Source organism: Botryllus schlosseri, chromosome 2 (assembly GCF_051294905.1).
Source record: "Botryllus schlosseri isolate E-star chromosome 2, Bs_hap1, whole genome shotgun sequence".
In the NCBI taxonomy this organism is placed as follows: Eukaryota; Metazoa; Chordata; class Ascidiacea; order Stolidobranchia; family Styelidae; genus Botryllus; species Botryllus schlosseri.
Window position 1 is genome coordinate 5624299 of NC_137237.1, and position 23272 is coordinate 5647570.

Sequence of the window (23272 nt, forward strand, 5' to 3'; positions counted from 1 at the left end):
ACAGGCCACAATTGAGCAACACTAGTTAGCCTTCTCATACGACCATAATCAAGCATTGCTATTGTTCTTATTCAATTCAAAAGTCAAGCCGTTTCTACAAAATGAATTTTAATCATCAATTGATCGAAGGACTGCAAGTCGATATGACTACTTTCTATCTTTAAATTGCATTCTTGTTGTTTTGAGATTATGAAAATTATTATAATATAATATAATATAATACTATAAACTGTATGAAAATGTTTATTGTTTTGCAAATACAGAGGTAATAACAATTCCCATAACGAATCACATGCAAACATAGATAACCCTTCAAAATGAAAGTAAATATACATTAACCATGTGGCGGAAATAATAATCGCGTTTGTTTTAAGATAAACGGTGATTTGGGTAATCCCGCAATTGGCGAAACAGGTAGGATATTACCTATTGTTTTCGTATGAGATGAGGCATTAGAAATTCCTCGGTAAGCAATTGTCAAGAATCGCAGTAGCATGCTATAAATCGCTCAAATGACCGTTGTAGGTTACATATTTCTTGTTGTATTCGTATTGCGCATTAAAGGGATATCTAATATTCTGGAAGATAAAGTTTAAATAACGATATCATGGATAGTAATGAGATATTTTTGGTGTATGATTGCAGAGTCAGTCGTTTTAATCCCCATGATACCGCGCACAGAAAGAAACTTTCATGATTTTCATTCTGCATCTAATATTTGATAAGTTCCCAAAACTTATTAACATATACCCATGTCAGAAATTTAACATCATCATTCCACGATTAAGACACCAGTGACGAATTTTACAAATAGGCCAATGCTGCTCCGCAAACCTTATCGGAACCCCAAGTTATTCTTATGAGTCATAAAAACAAAAATCAACCACGATACATAACTAATACATTACTAGATTACTGGTGCACGAAATGAACTGTGTAATTTTTCATCAACGGAGTTAAGAGAACAACACCATCAAAATATAATTTCCATACAAAACTAAAACTTTATCCGCGTAAGAGGTGTCTTACCAAATGCCTAGAGGTGGGCCGTGCTATAAGTCGGCAGTTACGGAAAATAATGAACAATATCGGCCTGGTGTAAATGACCATAGTAGTCGACAAACACCATGAATACCACAAACAAAAACTTTACAATGAATATCTATTACTTCGAGTGTTCCCTTTCAGATACCAGTTCAGAAATGCGAGGACTCACCTTGGAAAGTGTCGTCGTATTGTTCCGTCGAAAACGCAACAGCGTGATACGAATTGCTTAATTAAAAACGAGCTTGTAAATATTGGAGATACAATTGACATTTCCGGAGGACTGAATTTTGATTTTGAACCCCAAAATCCCCTGCGCACGCCACTGTAGACAGCGTACCGCCACAACAGTCCCAATGCGATTACTGATCGGGCCTAATCACCTGCAACCAATGATGGTCAATACGGGCGTGTCATCACAAATCATCAGTATTGACCTAGTGATCGTCTTGACCTCAAGGGAACCCCGAAGACTAGCTCAGGGAGGCCATGGTGTTTCATGGAACACCGTTGAACAACCACTGTCCTGCATACTACCGATTATTCAATTTACTTTTTGTTATATAGCCTGACAAATACAGCAGTCTGTGCGATAATAGAAGACCGGCACGTATACTTTGAATTGCAACTATAGGGATGGTGTGAACCTCTAAAAGGTTCAGGTTCGTGTGAACGTAAACCTTTTTAAAAGGTTCTGTGTGAACGCGAACGTGAACCTCATGAGGTCACGTGACGTCATATTGCTAATTCCAACACCTCAGTGAAGTGATAGCCTATATTAATGTACTGTACTGTTGTACACGATACCTAGCGACGACAACACACGCACGCCCACGTCGTCCAAATATCATATGACCGACCGAAAAGATCATCGCTCTATCAAATATGCCGGACCTGATGTGTGGAACAGTATCCCGCCCGCCATCCGACAGTCGACGAGCATGTCCTGTCCACATTCAAGTCGAAATACAAGCAATTATTACTAGATAAATACAGTCCATCCTCAAGATTACCGGACCACGACTGACCTATCGATCTCGCTTCCCATGACCTGCCGCCCAATTTGTTGTCTCTTTTTCTATACTATCGCCTCTACTTTTATTCAGTGTGCATGACTCCTCTTTACATCGCCTAGGCCAAGGTGGGTGTCTGATTCCATAGACTACTCCATGTCGTTTCGACATTTTCCTGTCTTTTCATTGTATCGCATTTTTGTGGTGTATTGAACTGATAAATTGCTAATAAACCAATGATGATGACTCGGGCCACATATAGTTCCGCAATGCTGAAGTACATATTGGCGTTTTAAACGTCACCAATGTATCAACTGGGACAACCCCATAAAATCAATATCGTACGTCGCCTTGCCAACCAAATCGACGAGGACTTGCAAGGGAATATAAGCTTACGCCTTAATAGTCTAGGCCAGACCAGAATATGCATTTGGCGTCTGAGTATTGCTACGTTGATTTTGAGCAGAGTGTAAATCGGGTTTCTGTATTCGTATAATCACATGGATTTGGGTTTTATGATACAATAAACATATGAAATCAAGATTGACCCCGTATGCCTGCCAGATTTGTTACATCAGACAACGACATCAATTTCATTGATTGGTTGAATAAGCATCATTCGCTGACTAGCTAACCGACAGGTATGTCACTCTTGATGTTGTGTGATTGTGGTTCAAGCTCAGAGCAGAGCGTCACTAAATAGGTCTATTCACAAACGGAAAGCTTGATATTTCGGGAAAACTTTGGTAACAAAGCAAGTAAAATTTTTGCGATTGCCAAGGTGCATGTTTGTTTAGTGTTGATTTTGTTAGGCTGCCAGCGCCATGCATATATAGAGTGGTCCGCAGTTGAAATACAATAAATTTTAAATAAAGATGTTATAATGAAGCAAAATTGTAATATATGAAAAAGGTTCACAGTGCAGAACCTACCAAGGTTCGTTTGTGAACGTGAACCTCTAAATTTCCTAGGTTCACAGCACACGCAGAACGCGAACGTGAACCTCACGTTCACACCATCCGTAATTGCAACTGACCTTATTTACTAAATAATCTGACACAGTAAATTTGACTGTGCAGCCGGATATCAGTATCATCAGCATATCACTCGTGATATCATCTTGTTATAGTTACTATCAAGAGAGGTCACTAGTTCTGTATTTATTGGAGGTGATTGGGGTTGCACTAAAACAATAGGTTTGAATAAAACATTTGTTAAACATCCGATCTCAAAATTTTGTTTTCAAAAATTTTATAATTATGGCCCAATTGTCTGAATATACTTTCAGTTAGCACATGTAGGGTGAGCAACCTGAGGCCATAGAAGGAAACTTTTGCGGCCGTGACGCGTAATTTAATTAGGATGTGTTGGCGGCCGTCGACAGGCAAATTAAATTATTGATTAATTGAATTCTAATTCATCTTCTAATTTTCTTCGCGTTACGCGCGATTCAATGCTATATACTTTATTTTAGCGCCCTTTGCAATCGGAGCCCCACAGTACAGACACGACCGTCAGAGAAAAATGATGCGCCTCATATAGGAATACAAACTTGAAATCGTGTGGTTCTCACGAAAGAAATTTCTTTCTGGTACAGTTAAGCGATTCCAATATACTTCCATTGTAGCCTACCGAAAATCCTCATGGGAGGTCAAGAAATAACGGCATGCAACAAAATGACTAATACCAGTGGGTCCAGCCGAAGATGCATCATCATGTGTAACTTTCCCTAAATTTAAGAAGACACCACCTCCATGGGAAGCGAATGTCGCAGTTGGTTAAGCGTCAACGTCACGCCAACAACAGAAGTGGTTCGAGTCCCGATCCTATGTGTCGGAGATTCATCTGGGCTCATCATCGCTAACCTAGCTGCGATTGCAGTGTATGAGAAAAGCCCAGAGTTAAAAAGTTGACAGCAAAGTCTGAAGATTACTGACCTGCAAAAAACTAGAGTGACCGATGGTGGGAGAGCGCGATAAGTGACGCCGTACGTAATATGTCAAAAAAGGCCGCTAAGACATTAATCTTATTGATATTACCGTGGTGGGTGTAAATGACGCTATAGGCGATAAGCGCCAATGGTGTAAATAAAGCAAGCAAAACAAAACAAACACCTCATCCATCATCTCCATCAGTGCATCTGATCATTTGGGCTGATATTAAAGGACAAATATTTGATTTTAATATGTGAATGTCCTAATAAGAATGACGGAAATCATTTGTGAACCTGAAAAAATCCTCGCGCTTCTTGCGACCATAATGTAGGTGTAGGCCTATCCCTTTAAATAAAACATGGCTACTCGCGATCTCGATGCCTGTAGTAAGCGGATCAGCGAAAGTAGATTAGCCTGGAGTTCACAGTAGATGGATGAGCAGGAATGGTTTAACATGGGTGTTGGCGCCCGGTTCGTTCATTACGGCTTATGCACTGGAATGCGGCGCTAGGCTACATAAGTGATCGAAATGAAAGTCTGGCGAGATAGCGTACTGGTGTAATCCACAGCCACAACACCAATAGGTTGTGGGCTCGTGTCCGACCAAGGTCGACTCCAGAATTCCTGCGGACATGTTGGAGGTTTAACTAGGCTCCTCCTCGTCATATCATCCGCGTAAGCGGTGTCTTACAAAAAGCCTAGGAGTGGGCCGTGCTGCAAGTCGGCAGTTATACGGAATCAAAAACTAACGAATATCGGCCTGGTGTAAATTACCATTGTAGTCAACAAACACCATGAAAACCACAAACAACAATGACCGAAATGAGCCGGCGGGAGCAAAATGGTTCCCTTCCCCTGATTGCAGTATATGAGCCGCCCGACACCGTATGGGATAATTGTATCCCATGACCCCGTCGTCCGTGTATCAGTTATTCAACCTGCTGGTGCCGACCTATTTGTTTTGCTAGCTAAACAGTAGACACACTGCGTCTCAGTCACGCAATGAATATATGCAAATGATGAGCTGCTATAAAGTGAAAGAAGTTGAATACGGATTAGATAAAAACAGCGATGTGCAGGTACATGGCACAGTCATGTACCCGTGCAAGGGCAACGGTACAACTGTGATTAAGGGAGATTGGTGGACGTGGAATTTCTTCATAGCATATCTGTGGTAGGGAAGCTCATCGAATGTTTCAATCTGAGATTATGGTAAAGCAGACCGGATTATAGGCTATAAATAGGGATGGTGCAAACATTGGATTCATGTTCGTGTTTGGTAAGCGAGCCTTTGACTTCTAATTAAGACACTCACTCCTAATTTCCAACGACGACAGTGTGTATTATCCTGTCGATGCGTAGCTCAGGCGATAAAAGATCTGAACCGTACATCAACCATGTTGACATGGCGTAGTGGTATAATCCACGGCTGCAACACCAATGGGTTGCGATTTTGAGTCCGACCGAGGTCAAATCCAGAATTCCTACCTAAGTGTTAGAGGTTTATATATAGGCTCCTCCTCGGTGTCTTACCATAGCGAAGATTTTCTTCGTCCGTAAGTAAGCATCATCTTGATACATCATCTCATAGGAGATATGGATCGGGACAGGCAAAATAAAATTGCGGCCCGCATCCGGGCCGTATGTTGCCCGTCCCTGATATAGAATGATAATCAGTTTGGTATTGGTCAGTCAGATAAGCATAGGCTACTGGCATCGATTTTATGAATTGGATTCGTGTATATAGTAGCCTGTCTTAACATGTCGGATGATGTCATAAAACGAGTCTATATCGGAAAGGCATTGGTGATAGACATCATTTTCGCAGTACATCGAGACGATGGCAAGTGCGACCAAGATAAAATTACAACAATAACGGAACCGTTGTATTCTTTATTACTTTTGGCATTGACTATATACACGGAAACTTGATTAGATGGGTTTGTGCCACCTATATATAAGGTTCCATTTGAAACAAATGGTTGTTTAAAACACTTTGTTTAAACATGTTGTAAAAAAGTGTTGTAAACATAGGTCGTTGAATTTTTTTTTCGAGTTGTATAATTATGCCATAAGTGTGTAAATACTTTCCAAAACATATGTTGTAAGAGTCTACGGACGATTACCATCCGATATAGCCGGATATGGGATGGTTAGAACACGCGAAATAGTCGGTTCAACATCTATAGTATGTAGATATAGATCGCAAACTGCTGCATGACGATGTAATCCTGGACTCCTGGTTAAAGATATTTTTGATCCGTCTGTGACAGTGGTTGGAAACCTATAACGGCAAAGAGCGATATTTATCCTATATTTTAAATTGTCAATGTCAATCCACTATGACGCCACAATTGAATATTCGTGACGTCATTGCTTAAAAAAAACATGTTTTAAACAAGGGCCTTGTCCTAAACATTTTTGTTTCGAATTGATTTTTGTTTTAAACACAACCCTACCTATATATATATGTCATTTACATTAGACACGCCGACACCAGCCACGGATGAGCGTTTTGCTCTGGCATCCTTACGCGGCACTTTGATATAAATTTGTTTGTAACTATGTTTTCACAGTATATGAGTTAATGCATGCATGTACGGACAACGGTACACCATAGCCTACATATCGATGTTAGTGAAGCGAAAGTCGTGAAGTGGTGTTTAGAACCACTGCGATAATTCGTGGTTGTATCTTACGGCCGATCTTTCGAAATATAGTTGTCATTGGAAACGTGTAATATTCAACATTTCCAATTCATTTCATGCGATGATGACGGTAAGTTTCTTTTGCTCACAATGAAACATCCCTAAATGTTTCTCCATCAGTAAATACATGTATTGTATTGTATCATAGAAGATATGAATTAGGAACTGAAGCCAAAACTGTTGACTGGACAATATCTGCATTTGATTGCCTGCGTCATGAATTCCGTCGCCAGCAAAGCCGTTATCACAGCTATCATAATATTCCTACAACGTCACGTCCTTGCTCGAGGTCAGTGAAATGATATACATGAAATATATGTGTGAGGGATCGACATCACCAATCCGAGATCGAAAAACCTCAATACAAATCTCAGTCTTAGACCCCAGTCTTCAAGAAATTTGCCTGGCAAGAAGAGTCAATTCAGGCTGACCGTGAATGGCAGTAAATGTCCAATGGTCGTGGATCTTAGCTGCCGAGATTCAAAATCATGAATCGAGCTTCAATCCAATTTGATACTTGAGTTAAACTGTCAAGGCTATAGTTTGTTTCAAATTGTTAGTAATCTATTAGTGGCTCTCAAGCGTTTTGACTTCGCGGCCTGGTAAAACTTCAAAACAGATGTTGCGGCCCGGTGAATCTTCAAAAATCAAAATTAATCTAATTTTTTTTGTTATGTTCGTGCATTGTACGTTGGTATCGTTTGTTTCTTATTTGCCTCGGATTAGTAATTACCACCAATCATTATTTCCTCGTGTGTCGTGCTTCGTATTTTTACCCTGTGTTCTGTTGTCTATTTGTTTTTCGTTGACCTGCACTCAGGATCGTGTTGTCTGTCTTGAAGTTATTCTGCTGATAATATACTGATTTCATATTGCAACCTCGTCGCATGAGTTATTGTTCAAACACGATTAAGAGCATAACATTAATTATGACGAAGGTATTGGAAACTTCATATAATATTGCCTTTTCGATATTCGATATTTATACGCTGTTCCTGCAAGGCGAAGTTTTAGCGACTGTCATTGTGAATGTTCTGTTTCCTTTGGAAGAGATGCGACTTAGCTGTTTCTATAGCCTCTAATATACTGCTGCGTGTCCCATAATTGTACTGTCGAAATTTATCGAAGTTTGTTTGAAAGTCTCCGCAGCTCTCACATTTGAATGGTCCGAAACGAGTTGTAAAAAGTTTCATACAACACTTGTACGATTGTGACGTTCGGCCAAATTAGCCAGTGAACTCTCTCTTACCACATTATGCAGAAATATGCGTTCTAAATTTCTAAATCTATTTAAAAGTTAATGTCTCATCTTTTAAAATTAGTGGACAAGTGTCCAATTCGTCCATTTTGGTGTTTCGATATGAGATTATAATAACATTGACAGTATATAACTCGCCACGGCCCATCGGTTGAGAACCACTGATCCATATGTCAGACACACATGTCACGGAAATGCTCAATCTCACATCCTAGCAGATGATATACTGCTCATTGAATCGTATATATACGCAATGGGTTACTCCAGGGGTTATGTATTTTGACAGTTTACACCTCTACTTAACAGTTCTGAGGTAAACATGCTTCATTTTTATATTGATGACTTTGTGAGGTATAGGAAGTAGGTTTGGAATATATGTTCCCATCATGGTTTCGAGAACCACCCAGCACGACCTCCTCAGTTAAGAGCTAAGTACGCGACCTCGCGAACCAGGCTACGTTTGAAAACTACTTACTGAATACTTTTCAAATGTTTTTTGTCGACTTCAACTTGAAGTATATAGGACATCTCTTGGAGATTGCTATCCTTATTCTTGAAATGGAGTAGACATTTGCAGCGTTATTAATAATTCTCTTTGCGTACCAGCGACGACTATAGTTTGACAATTTTAGGATACATGTTCAATGGTGACATCGGCAGTATAGACTTTTCGTTTATCGATCAAGTTCTCTGTTATCAACGTAACATATTTTCGCGGACTTCTCGTATGATATAAACAGGGCCCTATGGCTGCATTGATCGCATTGGTGTATCTGATCTCAGTTTGGGAGACAACTGAATATATTCGAATTCGCTTGATATCATTACGCAATTAGAACTGCAACTAGGGTTGCATTTACAACATATATTGTTCAAAAAACTTAAAACATGTTTTAAATGCCTTTAAAAAAGAAAAATCGTATTTTTCTTGCAAACGTTGTAGAAGTATGCCATAATTGTGCAAATACTTTCGAAAAAACATGTAGCGAAATTAGTGTGTGTTCACACCCAAGGGGCCGAAAAGGGTGGTACACGAAAACACAACCTAATTCAGAATTTTATCTCGGTTATAAAGCGGTCTTATGCCCACGTGAATACCTTCCTCCTACGTCTTCAAGTGCATGCATAATTTGAATTAAAACGTTGCACTCGAATTGTACCGCGGTATAATTCAGAGGTAGGTTCTGATTTCGTGTTCCATATACATGTATATTCACAGCCGTATAATAGGGGTGGTACACGGGTGGAGCTGGAAATACACATATTTTTCGCTAATAGCGATAGGATCCTACGGACGAATTGCACGCAATATAGTCGACGTTTGCGATTAGGTGTGGCTGGAACCCTCGAACTTCTATGGTCGGTTCCACAGTTATAGCACGTATAAATAGATCATTGACACGGAATGGGTGTTCTGTTCATGACGACCGCCGACCGTAAAAATGCTGCATAACGATGTAGTCCCGGTTAATTATGTTTTCGGTCTGTTTATGACAGTGGTTGGAAGCTTTTTTCGTGGAAGGTGTCATATTTTCCCTACAATTTCAATTGCCAATGTCAATGCACTGTGGCGTCACAATTAAAGATTCGTGACGTCATGCCAAAAAAACAACAACAATAAAAACGTGTTTTAAACAATGGCGATGCTTTGATCATGTTTGTCTTAAATTGATTTTCGTTTTGAATGCAATCCTAACTGCAACTAACAATTGGCAATGTGTACTCAACAGATGATCTTTCGTTTTCCGGTAACGATGACGATGGATGTAAAATTATCCCGCTGGGCACTAGAAGCGATGCTGAATGTGTATCACTATCAGCATATGATAAGGATTTAACGTGGTTGCACGACGGAAGGCCGGTGCCTAATCTTCCGTCAGTAGGCAAGCAACCTGTTCAACAAATGGGTGGTCGATTGCACTTTTTCACCTCCGCGACTGTTCACGATTCTGGTGATTACTACTGCAGTTCTGGTCGAGACGAAAAACTGTTGCAAGTCTACATTGTAAGTAAGTAAATAGAACAAACTCCCTTTTCTAGTTTATAGAAATTTGGAATGACACACACCTTGGGCATTATAAACAATCAAGGTTATTTTTGATGACTTCCGGCTTTCGAACAATTTAGGAACATTTTCACTATTTCGACTGTCACCTACAGATGTGACCGAGAATACGGCAGAGGAATTGTGTAATACTGATCCATTGGAAACGTCTACTGGTGCCACCACTGCTATTTCGACATCCGCAGGTATTATTGTTTGAATTCATTATATAGGTCACGATGACAAATATCAGGCGTAGGCTACATATAGATGTACACGATGTGTGTGCGAATTGGGTAGTATGGATGAGGAGGGGATGGGGGTCGGAGGTTGGTGCCGTGGTAGTGAACTGCCGCCAAAGTGTACACGAAAGGGACCATATTGAATGTCAATTTTACTCAAACTCTTGAATATATATATGTTGGGTTGTTAAAATACCGAATGTGTCATGAGTTGTCATTTCTGCAGTAGTTGATTGGACATTGTTCTAATTAGAGGGGGCAGGTTTGGATACCAACGACATGACGCTTTTCGCTATGTGGCTTACCGATAACCCGTGGTATATTCCTCATGTACAGTACACGCGCGAGACTAGTGCTAGACATAGCGATGCGATCCTTGAAAGTTCCTGGTTCGTGTGAACACTTGTTTATCTACAGGGCAGTTTTTTAGTGTGACTTGACTTGATTCGAGTCACATTGCAAAAATGACTTGACTTGTCTTGACTCGACGCTTCCGAAATGTGGATTGAATTGTGACTCGGAGCAAAAATTACGAGTCAATTTCAAATCATCAAGTAACGGCGTCGATAAAAATGGCTGATTTGCATATATTCGGATTGTTCGCGATACGCTGGTGTGACGTGTGATATGAGCAATCACTCAATGATTGTGCGTATTACTGAGCCTCCATTTTTCTATCACAAATAAATTGACCGCAAACGAAGTGATCCGAGCTTACAGCTTACATGTCGTAAACTAGTAGTAAAGTAATCTTATGGCAAAGTATCCATCTCTGTTCTATAGATTGTAGGCGATATCCACTTGAACCAAACCTCTTGAATGATTTAAACCGTATTTTAATACTGTATGTAAGTTTATACTCGTCGACCATCGGCGCAAGCTTAAATTGTATCTCAAATGGGTGCAGGTGGCTAGTGCATTGCATCATATCGATTCGTTTCAACTTTCTGAGGTTTCGTATTCTATTCTCTATTTTGGCTGATAATTATAGACTGCGGCTATACAGTTACTTTTAGGTAGTTTAGCAATTCTACGTATGCGTGTACGATAACACGCCTTTTTGCATGTTTATTTAACTGTATATTCGTCTCTTCATTCAAAATAAATGGCAACTTTCTATAACAGCTATTAAAACGCAATGACGTAATATATGCCCCGTACTGTGACAAATCAACTTGACTTGAATTGACTCGACTTGACTCGAGTCACTTTCAAAAATCGATTGACTTGACTTGTCAAAATGTGCAATGACTCGAGATGACTCTTGACTCGAAGGTAGTGACTCGATCCCAACACTGCTAAAGGGTACTATGGGAAAACGAATTTGAACACGAGCATTTGACTTCACATGACGTCTCATTGCTAATTTGAAACACCCTGCATACTTTGTTATGGCATTTCTAACGGTACCAGACGATAAGCATTATGAGTAATTAGGTATATTTGCGATGAATTCAATCGAGTTGTTCAATAGCGCAGGCCTTCAAACAATTCAGGAACTTTGTTAACTTTGCTCACAGATATAGCCGAAAAAACGACGTTGGGTTTGCATACTTCTGATCCCTTGGAAGCGTCTACCAGTTCCGCAACTGCTATTGCAACACCCGCAGGTATTATTGTATGTATTCAATAAATTAGTCACGATGATGAAGATGATATAAGCTTAAATATATGGTTATAGATGGTTTCTATACTTGTATGTTTACGTGTGTGTGTTTGCGTGTGCTGTGTCGGTATACCACACAATATGCGAAATGGGACATTATTGAAGACAAATATGAAATATTCCTTGATTGAACGCCATTTTTATTCTTACCGTCGACTATATATAAGTATAAGGATGTTATAAATGTCGATGATGATATACCGAATTTAGTTCATTTATGATGTTCGTATTTAGGTATTCTATTTTTTTGAAATAATTCCTGACCTGCCAAAACGCTATAGTTAGCGGAACCGGCGAGAGGAAAATACAAAATTAAAGCGAATAAATAAATATAATAATAAGTTCAGTTGCGAGGTAGCTCTGAAAACTCAATAATTCCAGAGGAGGAAAATTGAAATGAATTACCAAAAACAAGTTAAAAAATCGCTATAAACAATGAAAATTTAATAATTTAACTCGAAATAAATGAACAGAATTTTCAAATTTCGGAGGGAAATTTTCACAATATTTGCTTCAACAGAAAAAACAAACAGGTCGTGCGCGTGGATAAACTCAAGTCAAAAACTTCTCGCTACATCAGCGGGCAGCATCATGGACTCATTATATAGACTAGTGAAACGATATTAAAAACTGCTGAAAGGAAATGGCTAATTGTGAGGTCCAACAAAGTCAAGTACGTCATGATATCATCCATTGAATTTCACTGTAATTCAACCTATAACAATCCAACTAATAACAGTCGCCGTGTATTTTCAAGTAGGATTGGTTATGTAATTGCGGATTATATGCTCTAGGACAGTGATCCTCAACCTTTCTGTCTTCGCGGATCACTTTGGACTGTCATGGACCCCAACACACAATTTTAGTTCAAATCTAGCTCTATTATCGTGCAACCGTCATCTGTCTTGTGTAATTATTATTTTAAAGCGAATTCTGTAGCTGCGTGGCCGTGTCTTGAGAATTTTTGCCGTCGATTTGATACGAACGAATGCCGAAAATACATTTCCACAAAGTTAGGTGATGGCGAATACACGTAACTCTTCCGACGACTCCTTTGAGTATGATCGCAACATATATGGCACCAATAAAACGCCTAGCCTAATAATTTCTATATCTATAGCAGCTCATATCGAAGGTATTCCGGAATAATGGCTATCGATATCACAGGAGAATATGGATTTCTGCCAAAAGGTTTTTCCCAATACCCGAAAAACTTCTCTAAACAGTGATATGTTTGAATAAGTAGGCTATTGGCAATTTAGGAAAAAAAATTCGCTCGGAAGAATATTTCATCTCCGACGACCAGTCTGTTTATGACCAAGTTTCAGCAGTTATGAAGCGAAAGTGCTTCGTGACTTCTCTAATTTAAAATAAAATACGTATTAGTTTACCAACCATTTTGCAAATTTGAAGGTTTCGTGGCCCCCCTGAAAATGCTTCGCGGACCCCGGCTGAGACGACTGCTCTAGGAAAACTCTAGAACAGTCGTAAGTTCTTAACCAGGGCACGCCTCTCAGAATTCGAGGAGCACCAGAGATTCATTTACTTCCTGGTTTTACCATTGTTAATAAAGTAGCACATCATCATCATTGCATAATGGTTAGGAACACAGTTGTGATATCACCTTACTAATTGGCATCGTCACTAGCTGACGCAACCACCGCAAGTTACTTACACGGAGAATTATCAAACGGCTGTTCTTTGTTCAATTATTGGTTTGAAATACAACATTGACCGACATTGCGTATATGATCTTAATTACTTGGCAATTGGTTAGTCAGAAAGTTCGGCATCGATTTTAGAATATCATTTGCGGTACAGCCTATATAGGGCTATCTTACAATATCGGACGATGTTTTAAAATAAGAATATATTGGAAAGACATTAATTTGTGACTATCATCATTTGCGCATTATCGGTATGTGCGACACAGATATCAGTACGGCAATCAACGGCAACAGCAGATATAAGTACGACGTTCAATACACCAATCAACGGCACTTTTGCCTTTTTTTGAAGTTCCTATTGACTGTGGAAAACGTTGTATGATTGGTTTACGTTAACTGTATATGTCATTTTCATTCAGCAAGCCTGTCACCACTCTATAACGAAGTCTTTTACTGTAGCACATTTACGCAAGGATTTATAGCAAATTTACTTGTAACAAGGTTCTGATAGTTTATATAGTTTATTTTATATATAATACTTTATGTATGGTAATTCATACTTTTCATATCGAAATGAATGTCCGGCTCAGTGTCTAACAAAATGTGTGCCTTGAATCATGGCATTTTTATCGTTTTGGAATATTGCTAAACATAGTCCAGTTGTTGTGCATCGCTGCCATGCCATGCGCTTCGAGGTGCGTCTGAAATCAATTCCATATAACTGAGAAGGACACGTTGGCTTTTAAATTTTTAATATATTAACGAAACGTAACTCGTGGTTGCATTTTATTTATCGTAGGTCAGCAAAGCGTTTTGAAATATCTTGCTAAACAAGAAATAATCTTCCGAAATATAATTTTTCTTTTGCAAATATATGCATTTTATTTCATGGAAAGCTGATAGTAAGTTGCTTTTGTTCACAATGAAGCCTACTGCAGATTCTAACCATCCGTAAATACATACATAGAGGATATGAATGTGGAATCGCAACCAACGTTGTTGACTGGATAATATCTACATTTGATCATCTGTACCATGAGGCCCTCCGCCAGCAACACTGTATTTGCTATCGTAACAATCCTATCACGACATGTCCTTGCTCAAGGTTAGCAATATATATATAGCCTACAATAAACATGAGACGGATCGATGGAGTACCAATCCGAAATATAAGAATCCAAATATAATTGCAGTCTTCTAGAACGCTAGCTGGCTCATTTGTAATCACAATGAACACATAATGGTACTGCTCCTTTGTTGTAGATTTGGTCGGCGCGAGATCTGGAGTACTTACATTTGAGATCAAGAATTGAGCTTGTAGAAAAGTCAATAACCGCGGCTATAGTCTGTTGCTCATCTACAGGGCGCGTTCAGACACGCAATTCGTACCTTCTGACACTCTCATCTTCATCGAACTACAGATAAGATATTCGTCATCGAATCCAATGTATATATAATAGGCTTGTTCAAAAATAACTCATTTTTCCGGTTTCCGGGGATTCACTGACCAAATTTGGCTCGATCCCAACTGGTAGATGAGAATATACAGGAGTTTACATATTTTGAAGTTATTATAAAATATAATAAAGATTTTTTTATAATGACTTCAAAACCCCATGATGCTGGTAAGTTGTCTAAAAGAACGATGCTTACCAATTTTTGCTCACTTCCAACCGGTAGAGCCTAAGTTATTGCATTTGACAATTTTGAATTTGCAAAAATATCCTGGACGGTGGGCAATCGCAGAATTTTGAATGAAAAACTCAAATAAAGTCGCTTCCACGGGTTGGAATTGCGTCAAATCTGTTTTGCACCGTTATTTAGACAACTCGACAATTTCTTGGCGTTAACAGTGAAATTTGAAAAGAAAATTCAAAATCGGTCAAAATGAAATAAAAAGTTATAAACTCCTGTGCGTTCAAATTTACCGGCACTATGGCTATTACTCCAAAATTAAAAAAAAGATGCAACTGCTCCTTCGGGTGTAAGCATTACCGGTTATTTGCGACAGAAAAGGAGAGGCTAAGGCCAATGTTCCCTCTAATTTTTCAGGAGTCTGCGCAAACACGCCAACTCACTGCGCAGGCCCTCGGACAACAGTGCGCAACCACCCCCCAATAGGGTGATAAACCCAACTACTGGGGGGCTTCGCCCCCCAGACCCCCCACACGGCTCTAGGCTTCTTCCGGTACCTATCATGTGCATTGGGTGCCGATCTAGTAGTAGCGTCCCTAAACGCGCGAAGCGCAAAAAAAATTCTATAATTTATTATTGCATCGGCCAACATAACCGGGAATTGCATATATGTTGCTATCAATTTTTATCCTCTCCCTGCTCACATAATCAGATTTACCGGTAGAGCTGATCCAGTGAGGTGTGTTGGAATAGATAGGCCCTCTAAATAATAATAAAACATCTTCGGACGTACCCGTTGATATAATGACTTCGTTACATGATGCTATTTCGTGACCCCCTATCTGCTATGTCAAAAGATATTTAAATCGCCATAACTTACTAAAGTAAAATACGTACACGATTTCAACTTGGTATTTCTTAACTGGAAAATAATGTTCCCTCGATATGGCATTTGTCTTGTTGTGGGACTCGGATCGCCAGGACGGGAACATTCGGCGCCAGCCATTTAGGCGCCCATGGACATGGACATGGACATGGACAATTACACAAATATTTGTATATATTGAAGTTTTCGGTCAGCACCGAAGCAGTCTTTTTCGCCCAACGTTTTCTCGCTGCTGATCGTTCTGGCGCACTTCTTGGATTCGCATGTTACACAGCCTTTAATTTCATATGTCTTGGCGCGTCATGGTGCGGTAATGGCCGACGCCCAACTGCCCATTTCTGTATATCATGCCTAATTTTTTGGGGAAAGGTTACCCAATAATCAGATATCTGACAATAATAAAACGCGCTTAGCGCGAAAAAAAAAATCCTGAAAAATTTCAAAAAATACATCATGATTTATGTTAATTCTCGAAATAATCCAATCGGAGGGTTTGCGGTGCGAAAGTTACGGTCCTGAGTAAATCTTACGCAATGTTCATGCCACGCGAAGAAGACTATCATTTGTTAATTTCTCGCAGATTACCTTCGAGCTAGCCTATTGTTGTTTAAAACTTTGTTAAACCATGTTATTTCGCCATTCCCAGAAAATAATGCGCTATAGAAATGATATCAGTATCGTTCACGTGTACCAGGCCATACTAAAATAATATCTTCCGTGAGGAGCGGGTGATTATGAACTGTAATTTCTTCACGGAGCGCAATAGTTACCTTCGCAGGGCGCACTTGTACCTCGGTTTCAGACTTCAGTGATAACACTATTTGGCCCTGGCAATGTTCCATCTTAATACTCACGAATCTGCGCGCCTGCGTGGTCCATTGGACAACAGTGCGCAACAACTTAAAAAAAAAACATCATTTCGGATTTTTTTGTGCGCATCGTAGATTTTCTGTGCGCAGAGACCGTTTCAGCACTGCGCATTTGCGCACGTGCGCAGCTTAGAGGGAACATTGGCTAAGGCCCTAACTACATCTTTATACCCCTGACGACGTAAGATGCTATGGTAGAGTTGCTTTGGAATGAGTCAATATCCATTTTACTATATTCATTCCCTCTGCTGATATTATCTTTTCACGAATTTATATATGTTTTGTTTTATATTTCTACATATAAATATATCTGTTTGCAACGAACAACACTTTCATATTCAAATTCTGTACCACATGGAACCTATATATCTTTTTGTTGAATATCTACTACGTCATACATCTATACTACAACTCCTTCACTTAATTACATCTTACCTTTTATCCACTACTTTTCCAGATTTTATGTTACATTATATCTACCCAAAATACCAATCTTTGGATTTTTGTCGGTAGGGTTAAGCCCACCTATGACAGCTTACGGAGGAAGATCCGTTGGCTAAAACACCAAATGTCTTGTTTATCGCTATATCTTAACGACATATCTACAATTAAAACTCCAACAAGAACTTTGGTGGATCCATCGCGCTGTCTCTATACTGCGCCCTTACGGGCGCAGCTCATAGTTTTTGTGGCTATGCTGCCTTCGGCAGCTTATCACTGAGCCAAATTGGATGCACAGCGTTTAATTAATCAAGTTAACAATTTAATCAGTAAATCTCTGAAATCTAGAAAAAAAGTTATTTTTTGACAACACTAATCTTCTTTAACATATACATAATAGTAGGCTACATTATATTATGTTAAAGATATAGGGGTTTTATTCTAGCAATAACACATTTACTCGCAAACAATAGATTTGGCGACAATACCATGATTGGTCAATTGCATTCAGTTTGTTAGAAATGTGCTGGATAATCCAAGCGTTTTTCCATTTACTTGGACTTACTTTACGGGCCGGATGAAGCCTTCTGACGGACCGGACGCTGCCTGCGAGTCGTATATTTGACACCCCTGATCTAATATTTATAATTACTACGCTAGAGTTAGGACACTACCTACTGCTAAATGTTTCAGTGGTGATGTAATGCATTTCTTTGTTCGATGGAGTTCTGTGCTATAAATCAACGCAATGTATGCTTGGAATTAACGCGTTTGGTATAACTTATTACCTTGAATACATTTGCAGTCGTTCGATATAAACAGATCAGAACTACAGCTAAAAAATGACAACGCGTTCCCGATTGCAGGTAGGGTTGCATTTAAAATAAAGATCAATTTAAACAAACCTGTTCAAAACATGGCCCTTGCTTAAAACATGTTTTTTCTAGCCATGACGTCACCAATCTTTAAATGTGACGTCATATTGAATTGGTATTGAAAATTAAAAATACAGGATGAATATGGCTTCTTCGACGAAAATGACTTCCGACCACAATCATAAACAGACCAAAAATATCCTTAACCAGGACTATCGTTATGCAGCATTTTTATGGTCATCATCAGAACATCCATTCCTTACTAATTATTATATATAACTACTTGCTATAACTGTCGAACCAACGACGATTTCGAGGGTTCCAGCCCCTCCATATCGTATACGTCGACTATATTGGGTGCAAATCGTCCATAGGCTCATACTGCATGTTTTCAAAAAGGATTTGCACAATATGGCAACACAATAATTTCATATGCACAATAACTATAGAACGTCTGAAGAGAAAACACCTTTTTTTTAAAAAGGCATTTGTTTAAAACATTGTTTAATCAGACATGTTTTAAAAACAAATTGTTTTAAAACACCGTTTGTTTTAAATGTAACCCTAATTACAGGGGATCTTTCGTTCAACGGGGATGATGGTAATGGATGTAAAACCATTCCTCTCGGCACTGGCGGCACGGTGGGTTGTCAGTCATCATCAAACCAAGTTTTAACCTGGTGGCTTGACGGAACGCAGGTGTCTGAGTATAATACAGCAGAACCTATTAGACAAATAAACGGACAATTATACATTTACGGCTACGCGACTGTGGAAGATTCTGGCGATTACTACTGCAAGTCCCAAAATGAGGAGAAATTATTGAAAGTCTGGATTGTAGGTAAGTGAAGAACGTTCGGTCTGGTTTTGCTGAGGCAACCAACTCGACGGGGAATTGTATGGTATATTTCCTAATTTTTATTTATTTTGCCAAATTTCACTGTTTTTTGTGTAAGTTTCATGATGACGAACATATATTACAATCATTGCGCTAGCGCGAACCTGATAAGAACTAAAGTTGCGCTTCACTGACCAAACCAACTCACTTTTATTGTCGTCATGAGATTTCGAACATTAGAAGCAATTGTGTATATTTAAGATGAATTCGAATGATTGAAGAACAATTTCATCATATTCATTTTCGTTTGCAGATATGTCTGATAGCACCACAGTTGATTTGTGTGTTACTGATCCTTCGACACCCACACGTCCCACAGGTATTATTGCATATTAAGGCAGTCGCGGTGATATGGTGATATGGTGAATCACGACAAAATTCAAGTGAAAAGTGTGTAAATCAGGAGTCGAACGAAAGTAATAACCTTTTTTTAGACAACTCCTCTAATTTCCAAGCAAAAATATCAAATTCCGTTGTCTTGATCAGCTGACTTTTCTGAATTAGTTAAAGTGTCCCCCTTTCCCGATTACAAAATATGGTTACCTTGCAACAACTGACGATAACTTTCATACATTTCGCAGACGACAGCGTCACTTCTGGGACTTCAGAAGAATCAGATATAGGTATGATCAAAACCAGCTATCATGTGCTACATCGAAAAGGTGCAACATGCGTAATTTTGTAGGCAATGAACAGGACAATGAATTTTTATGTATTCATCAGTGTTGGGATGACTCGAGTCATGACTTGACTCGAGTCACACTCGAGTCACCTTTTTCGTATGACTTGACTTGACTCGAGTCACTTTGTCAAAATGACTTGACTTGACTTGACTCGGCGTATCAGAAATGTGGATTGACTCGTGACTCGAAGCAAAAATCACGAGTCAATTTCACGTCATTAAGCACTCGATGTCGATAAAAATCACTGTATCTTGCAATCGGATTGTTCGCAAAACGCTAGTGTAACCCGTGAGATCGACCAATCATTCAATGATCGTGCGTTTTACTGAGCCTCCATTGTTCTCTCACAAATAAATTGACCGCTTACGAAGTGATCGAAGCTTACAGCTTACGCTATCGTAAACTAGTATTGTAATGTATTTTAATAGAAAAATGTCTATTACTGTTCTCTGTACCTGAACCAAACCTCTTTCTTGAAATTAAATTCGAAGATAGTTTATATAGTCCTCGACCATTGGCGCAGGCTCGAATTGTATCATATTCATTTGTAAATGTGTCATGTATTGCATCTTATCAATTCGTTTCTCTATTCTCTATATTGGCTGGTAATTATATACTGAGGCTTTGCCGTTATACTTGCGTAGTTCAGCATTTCTACGTATATGTAAGCGATACAAGCGCCGTCTTACGTGTATATTTACCTTCATATTCGTTCATCGGTTCAAAATCAATGACCAGTTAATCTGTATTTCAGACAGCTAGCAAAATGCAATGGCGTAGGCATTCGGAAAATGCAACTTGACTTGAAATGTGACTTGACTCGTGACTTGACTTGACTTGACTCGACTTGACTCGAGTCACCTTCGAAAATCGATTGACTTGACTTGACTCGAGTCAAAATGTGCAATGACTCGAAATGACTCGTAACTCGAAGGTAGTGACTTGATCCCAACACTGGTATTCATCGCTAGCTTCACGTAGAAATAATACCTTCTGAAATTGATTTTGTGACGACGATGAAACACAAAACTGTAGTCTCCAACAACTGACTATAACTTTCATATATTTCGCAAACGAAAACGACACATCTGGAACTTCTGGAGAAACAAATATAGGTATGATAGAAACCGGATATCACATGTTACATCGAAAAGGTGCAACATAGAATAATGAGTGGCGCATCGAGTAAAAAACACGTAGCATCCTATAATGAACAACATTCCTATCAATCGAGAAATTCGAATCATATGTAGTTCGTCGTCATTCAATTGACATACATTCCAATTGTATTTTCAGTTGTAATCATAGTTCCGGTGATATTGGTCGCGCTTCTGGTGGCATTGCTGGTTTTCTTATATTTCCGGTAATGTATAAATGTCCTGTCGCTAAGTTACGACATGTGTGACGACACTTTCATTTTACAGACGCCGCTCTCTCGGTGAAGAAGTAACAAGTAGTGCGGGTGAAAAGTAAAAACGAATTCTTGAGTTCTGGTTTCAGTATAATTGATAATAGTCATTCTTAGATGAGGCCGAAGCAATCACCACTATTACAGAAAAAAATTAAAATGAAATTTGGCGGAATGATACCATTATATAATTGCTTAGTTCATGGACATCTGTTATGATCGATCGGACTTCTTCATTGTTAAATATAGTGGTTTAGCATTTTCTGTCACAGAAATGATAGATTTAATTGAGCATAGCAACGCTATCGACTACAAGTTGTGGAATGTTAGCCATTCGCACATATAAATTCAAATATCTTTCAACGACAGACCCACAGTGTCGCCATTGTCCTTGGGTAGCATATAACAACAAGGAACGCACGGATTTGTCTCCTAAAAATGTGCGACTCCACATATGTATCTAGATCTAGAAAGAGACTCCAAAAATGACGACCGACAATATTAAGGATTTGCAGAAAGTGCCATGGGCATAAAACATTATATGTATACTTTACTTTGCAGGAAGAGCGAGATCTATGACACTGTTGAATTGGAATCTAAAACAGGTCAATGCAATGACAGCTATAGTCCGCCGCGTAAATCCGAACACCCTGTCGCGCCATATGAGTAACTATATACCTAGCCAGGATGAATTGGAAACGTAAATATTTCTTTAAACCTTAACAGATTCATTGACGATGCTATCGCAAAGTCTGGAGAATATCACACTTTGAAATTGGACACAGTTCCAATGCCGTCTGATGGGGACGGATTATACAACAAGTAATCCATGTTCTGTTCCTTTTCCACAACTGAATATTTAGATAAATATTATAATTGTGATCGAAGGTTAAGCGAAGTAACTGGAAAACCATGGACCGCAAACACAAACGAAAATAAAGCTAATAAAGACGACCCATATGCTGAGTAATTACCGATGTTTTTATGAAGGGTTACCACGATGTTCGCAAGTACAGAATGCATACGAATTTCAGGATTAAAGATTCGAATGTCGAATCCCAAGAAGAAAACAAGGATTCTACTGTCGATGATGACGATGACTGCGCACGGTTATTGAGTGAAATAAAATTGATAGTTACTGTACCTATAACGGAAGTACCTATTTTAGGTCTGATGAGAAATCCAATGCAGCTGGTGGTCCTGTAGAATCGGAAACCGATGGACGAACGAATAATTATTTCGAGTAATCTTATACCTCCCTCAACATATGGACTCAAATAAGTCTCTTTGTTTTACATTCAGAATCAACCTGCCTAATACGGAAGATTTGTACGCGCGACCAAACAAGCCGCAGACGTCTACTAATCAATAACGAGTCACCCGAACTTGTCCGAACAGCGGAAGTCATTTGGGACGTTTGAACAGAAATATTTATTCAGCGCATACATCGAGATTCATTTGAGTTTATTCGATAGGAAAAAAAGAACTAAATGACATTTGCTTTCAGAGAGCTTCTGATTCATGCGTGCACAGACTTTAATATAAGCTTCGCTGTGGGCGCGAACTTGTTAATGTTAATTTCAAACACTACTTTGCTGATAGGAAAAAGGGATAGTTGAGGAACAATGTACAGTAGTAATCAAAAGCGCAATAATATCATATCGTCATTGTATAGCTATCATATAATGCACTTCTCAATAGTGGCACTGTAGAAAATCTGTCTTAATTGACCGTATTCGGAGTAACGACTTCAACATTGTAAGTCACTTCGATTTCAATCCTCGTTTCTCAGATTCAGAAGGCATGTTATACATGGCAAATGACATGACCTTATAAGGAAATATCTTATTTGCCATTAACATTGGTCTTTTCGTCGCACTCTGCACAGATCATTGACAGACAGACAGACAGACAGACCACGAAACATCAACTGAAAGATATACTCATTCACGAGTTACTCTTAATTCAGAGAGCTCTTCTAGTCGGTGCAAGGTTCGGTAT

At 39.1% G+C, this 23272-nt stretch overlaps 1 protein-coding gene across 1 annotated transcript in view; it reads left to right on the forward strand.

Moving 5' to 3' along the window:
* LOC145433161 (uncharacterized) overlaps positions 1 to 22767 on the forward strand; it is a 100310-nt gene extending 77543 nt beyond the window's left edge. Inside the window, exons 11-16 of the mRNA XM_080310119.1 lie at positions 21833 to 21937; positions 21998 to 22093; positions 22160 to 22237; positions 22306 to 22380; positions 22440 to 22514; positions 22574 to 22767. Coding sequence (XP_080166245.1) covers positions 21833 to 21937; positions 21998 to 22093; positions 22160 to 22237; positions 22306 to 22380; positions 22440 to 22514; positions 22574 to 22643 — 499 coding nt within the window. The 3' untranslated portion in view covers positions 22644 to 22767. The remainder of the gene's footprint in view (positions 1 to 21832; positions 21938 to 21997; positions 22094 to 22159; positions 22238 to 22305; positions 22381 to 22439; positions 22515 to 22573) is intronic.
* Positions 22768 to 23272: the final 505 nt, after the last annotated feature.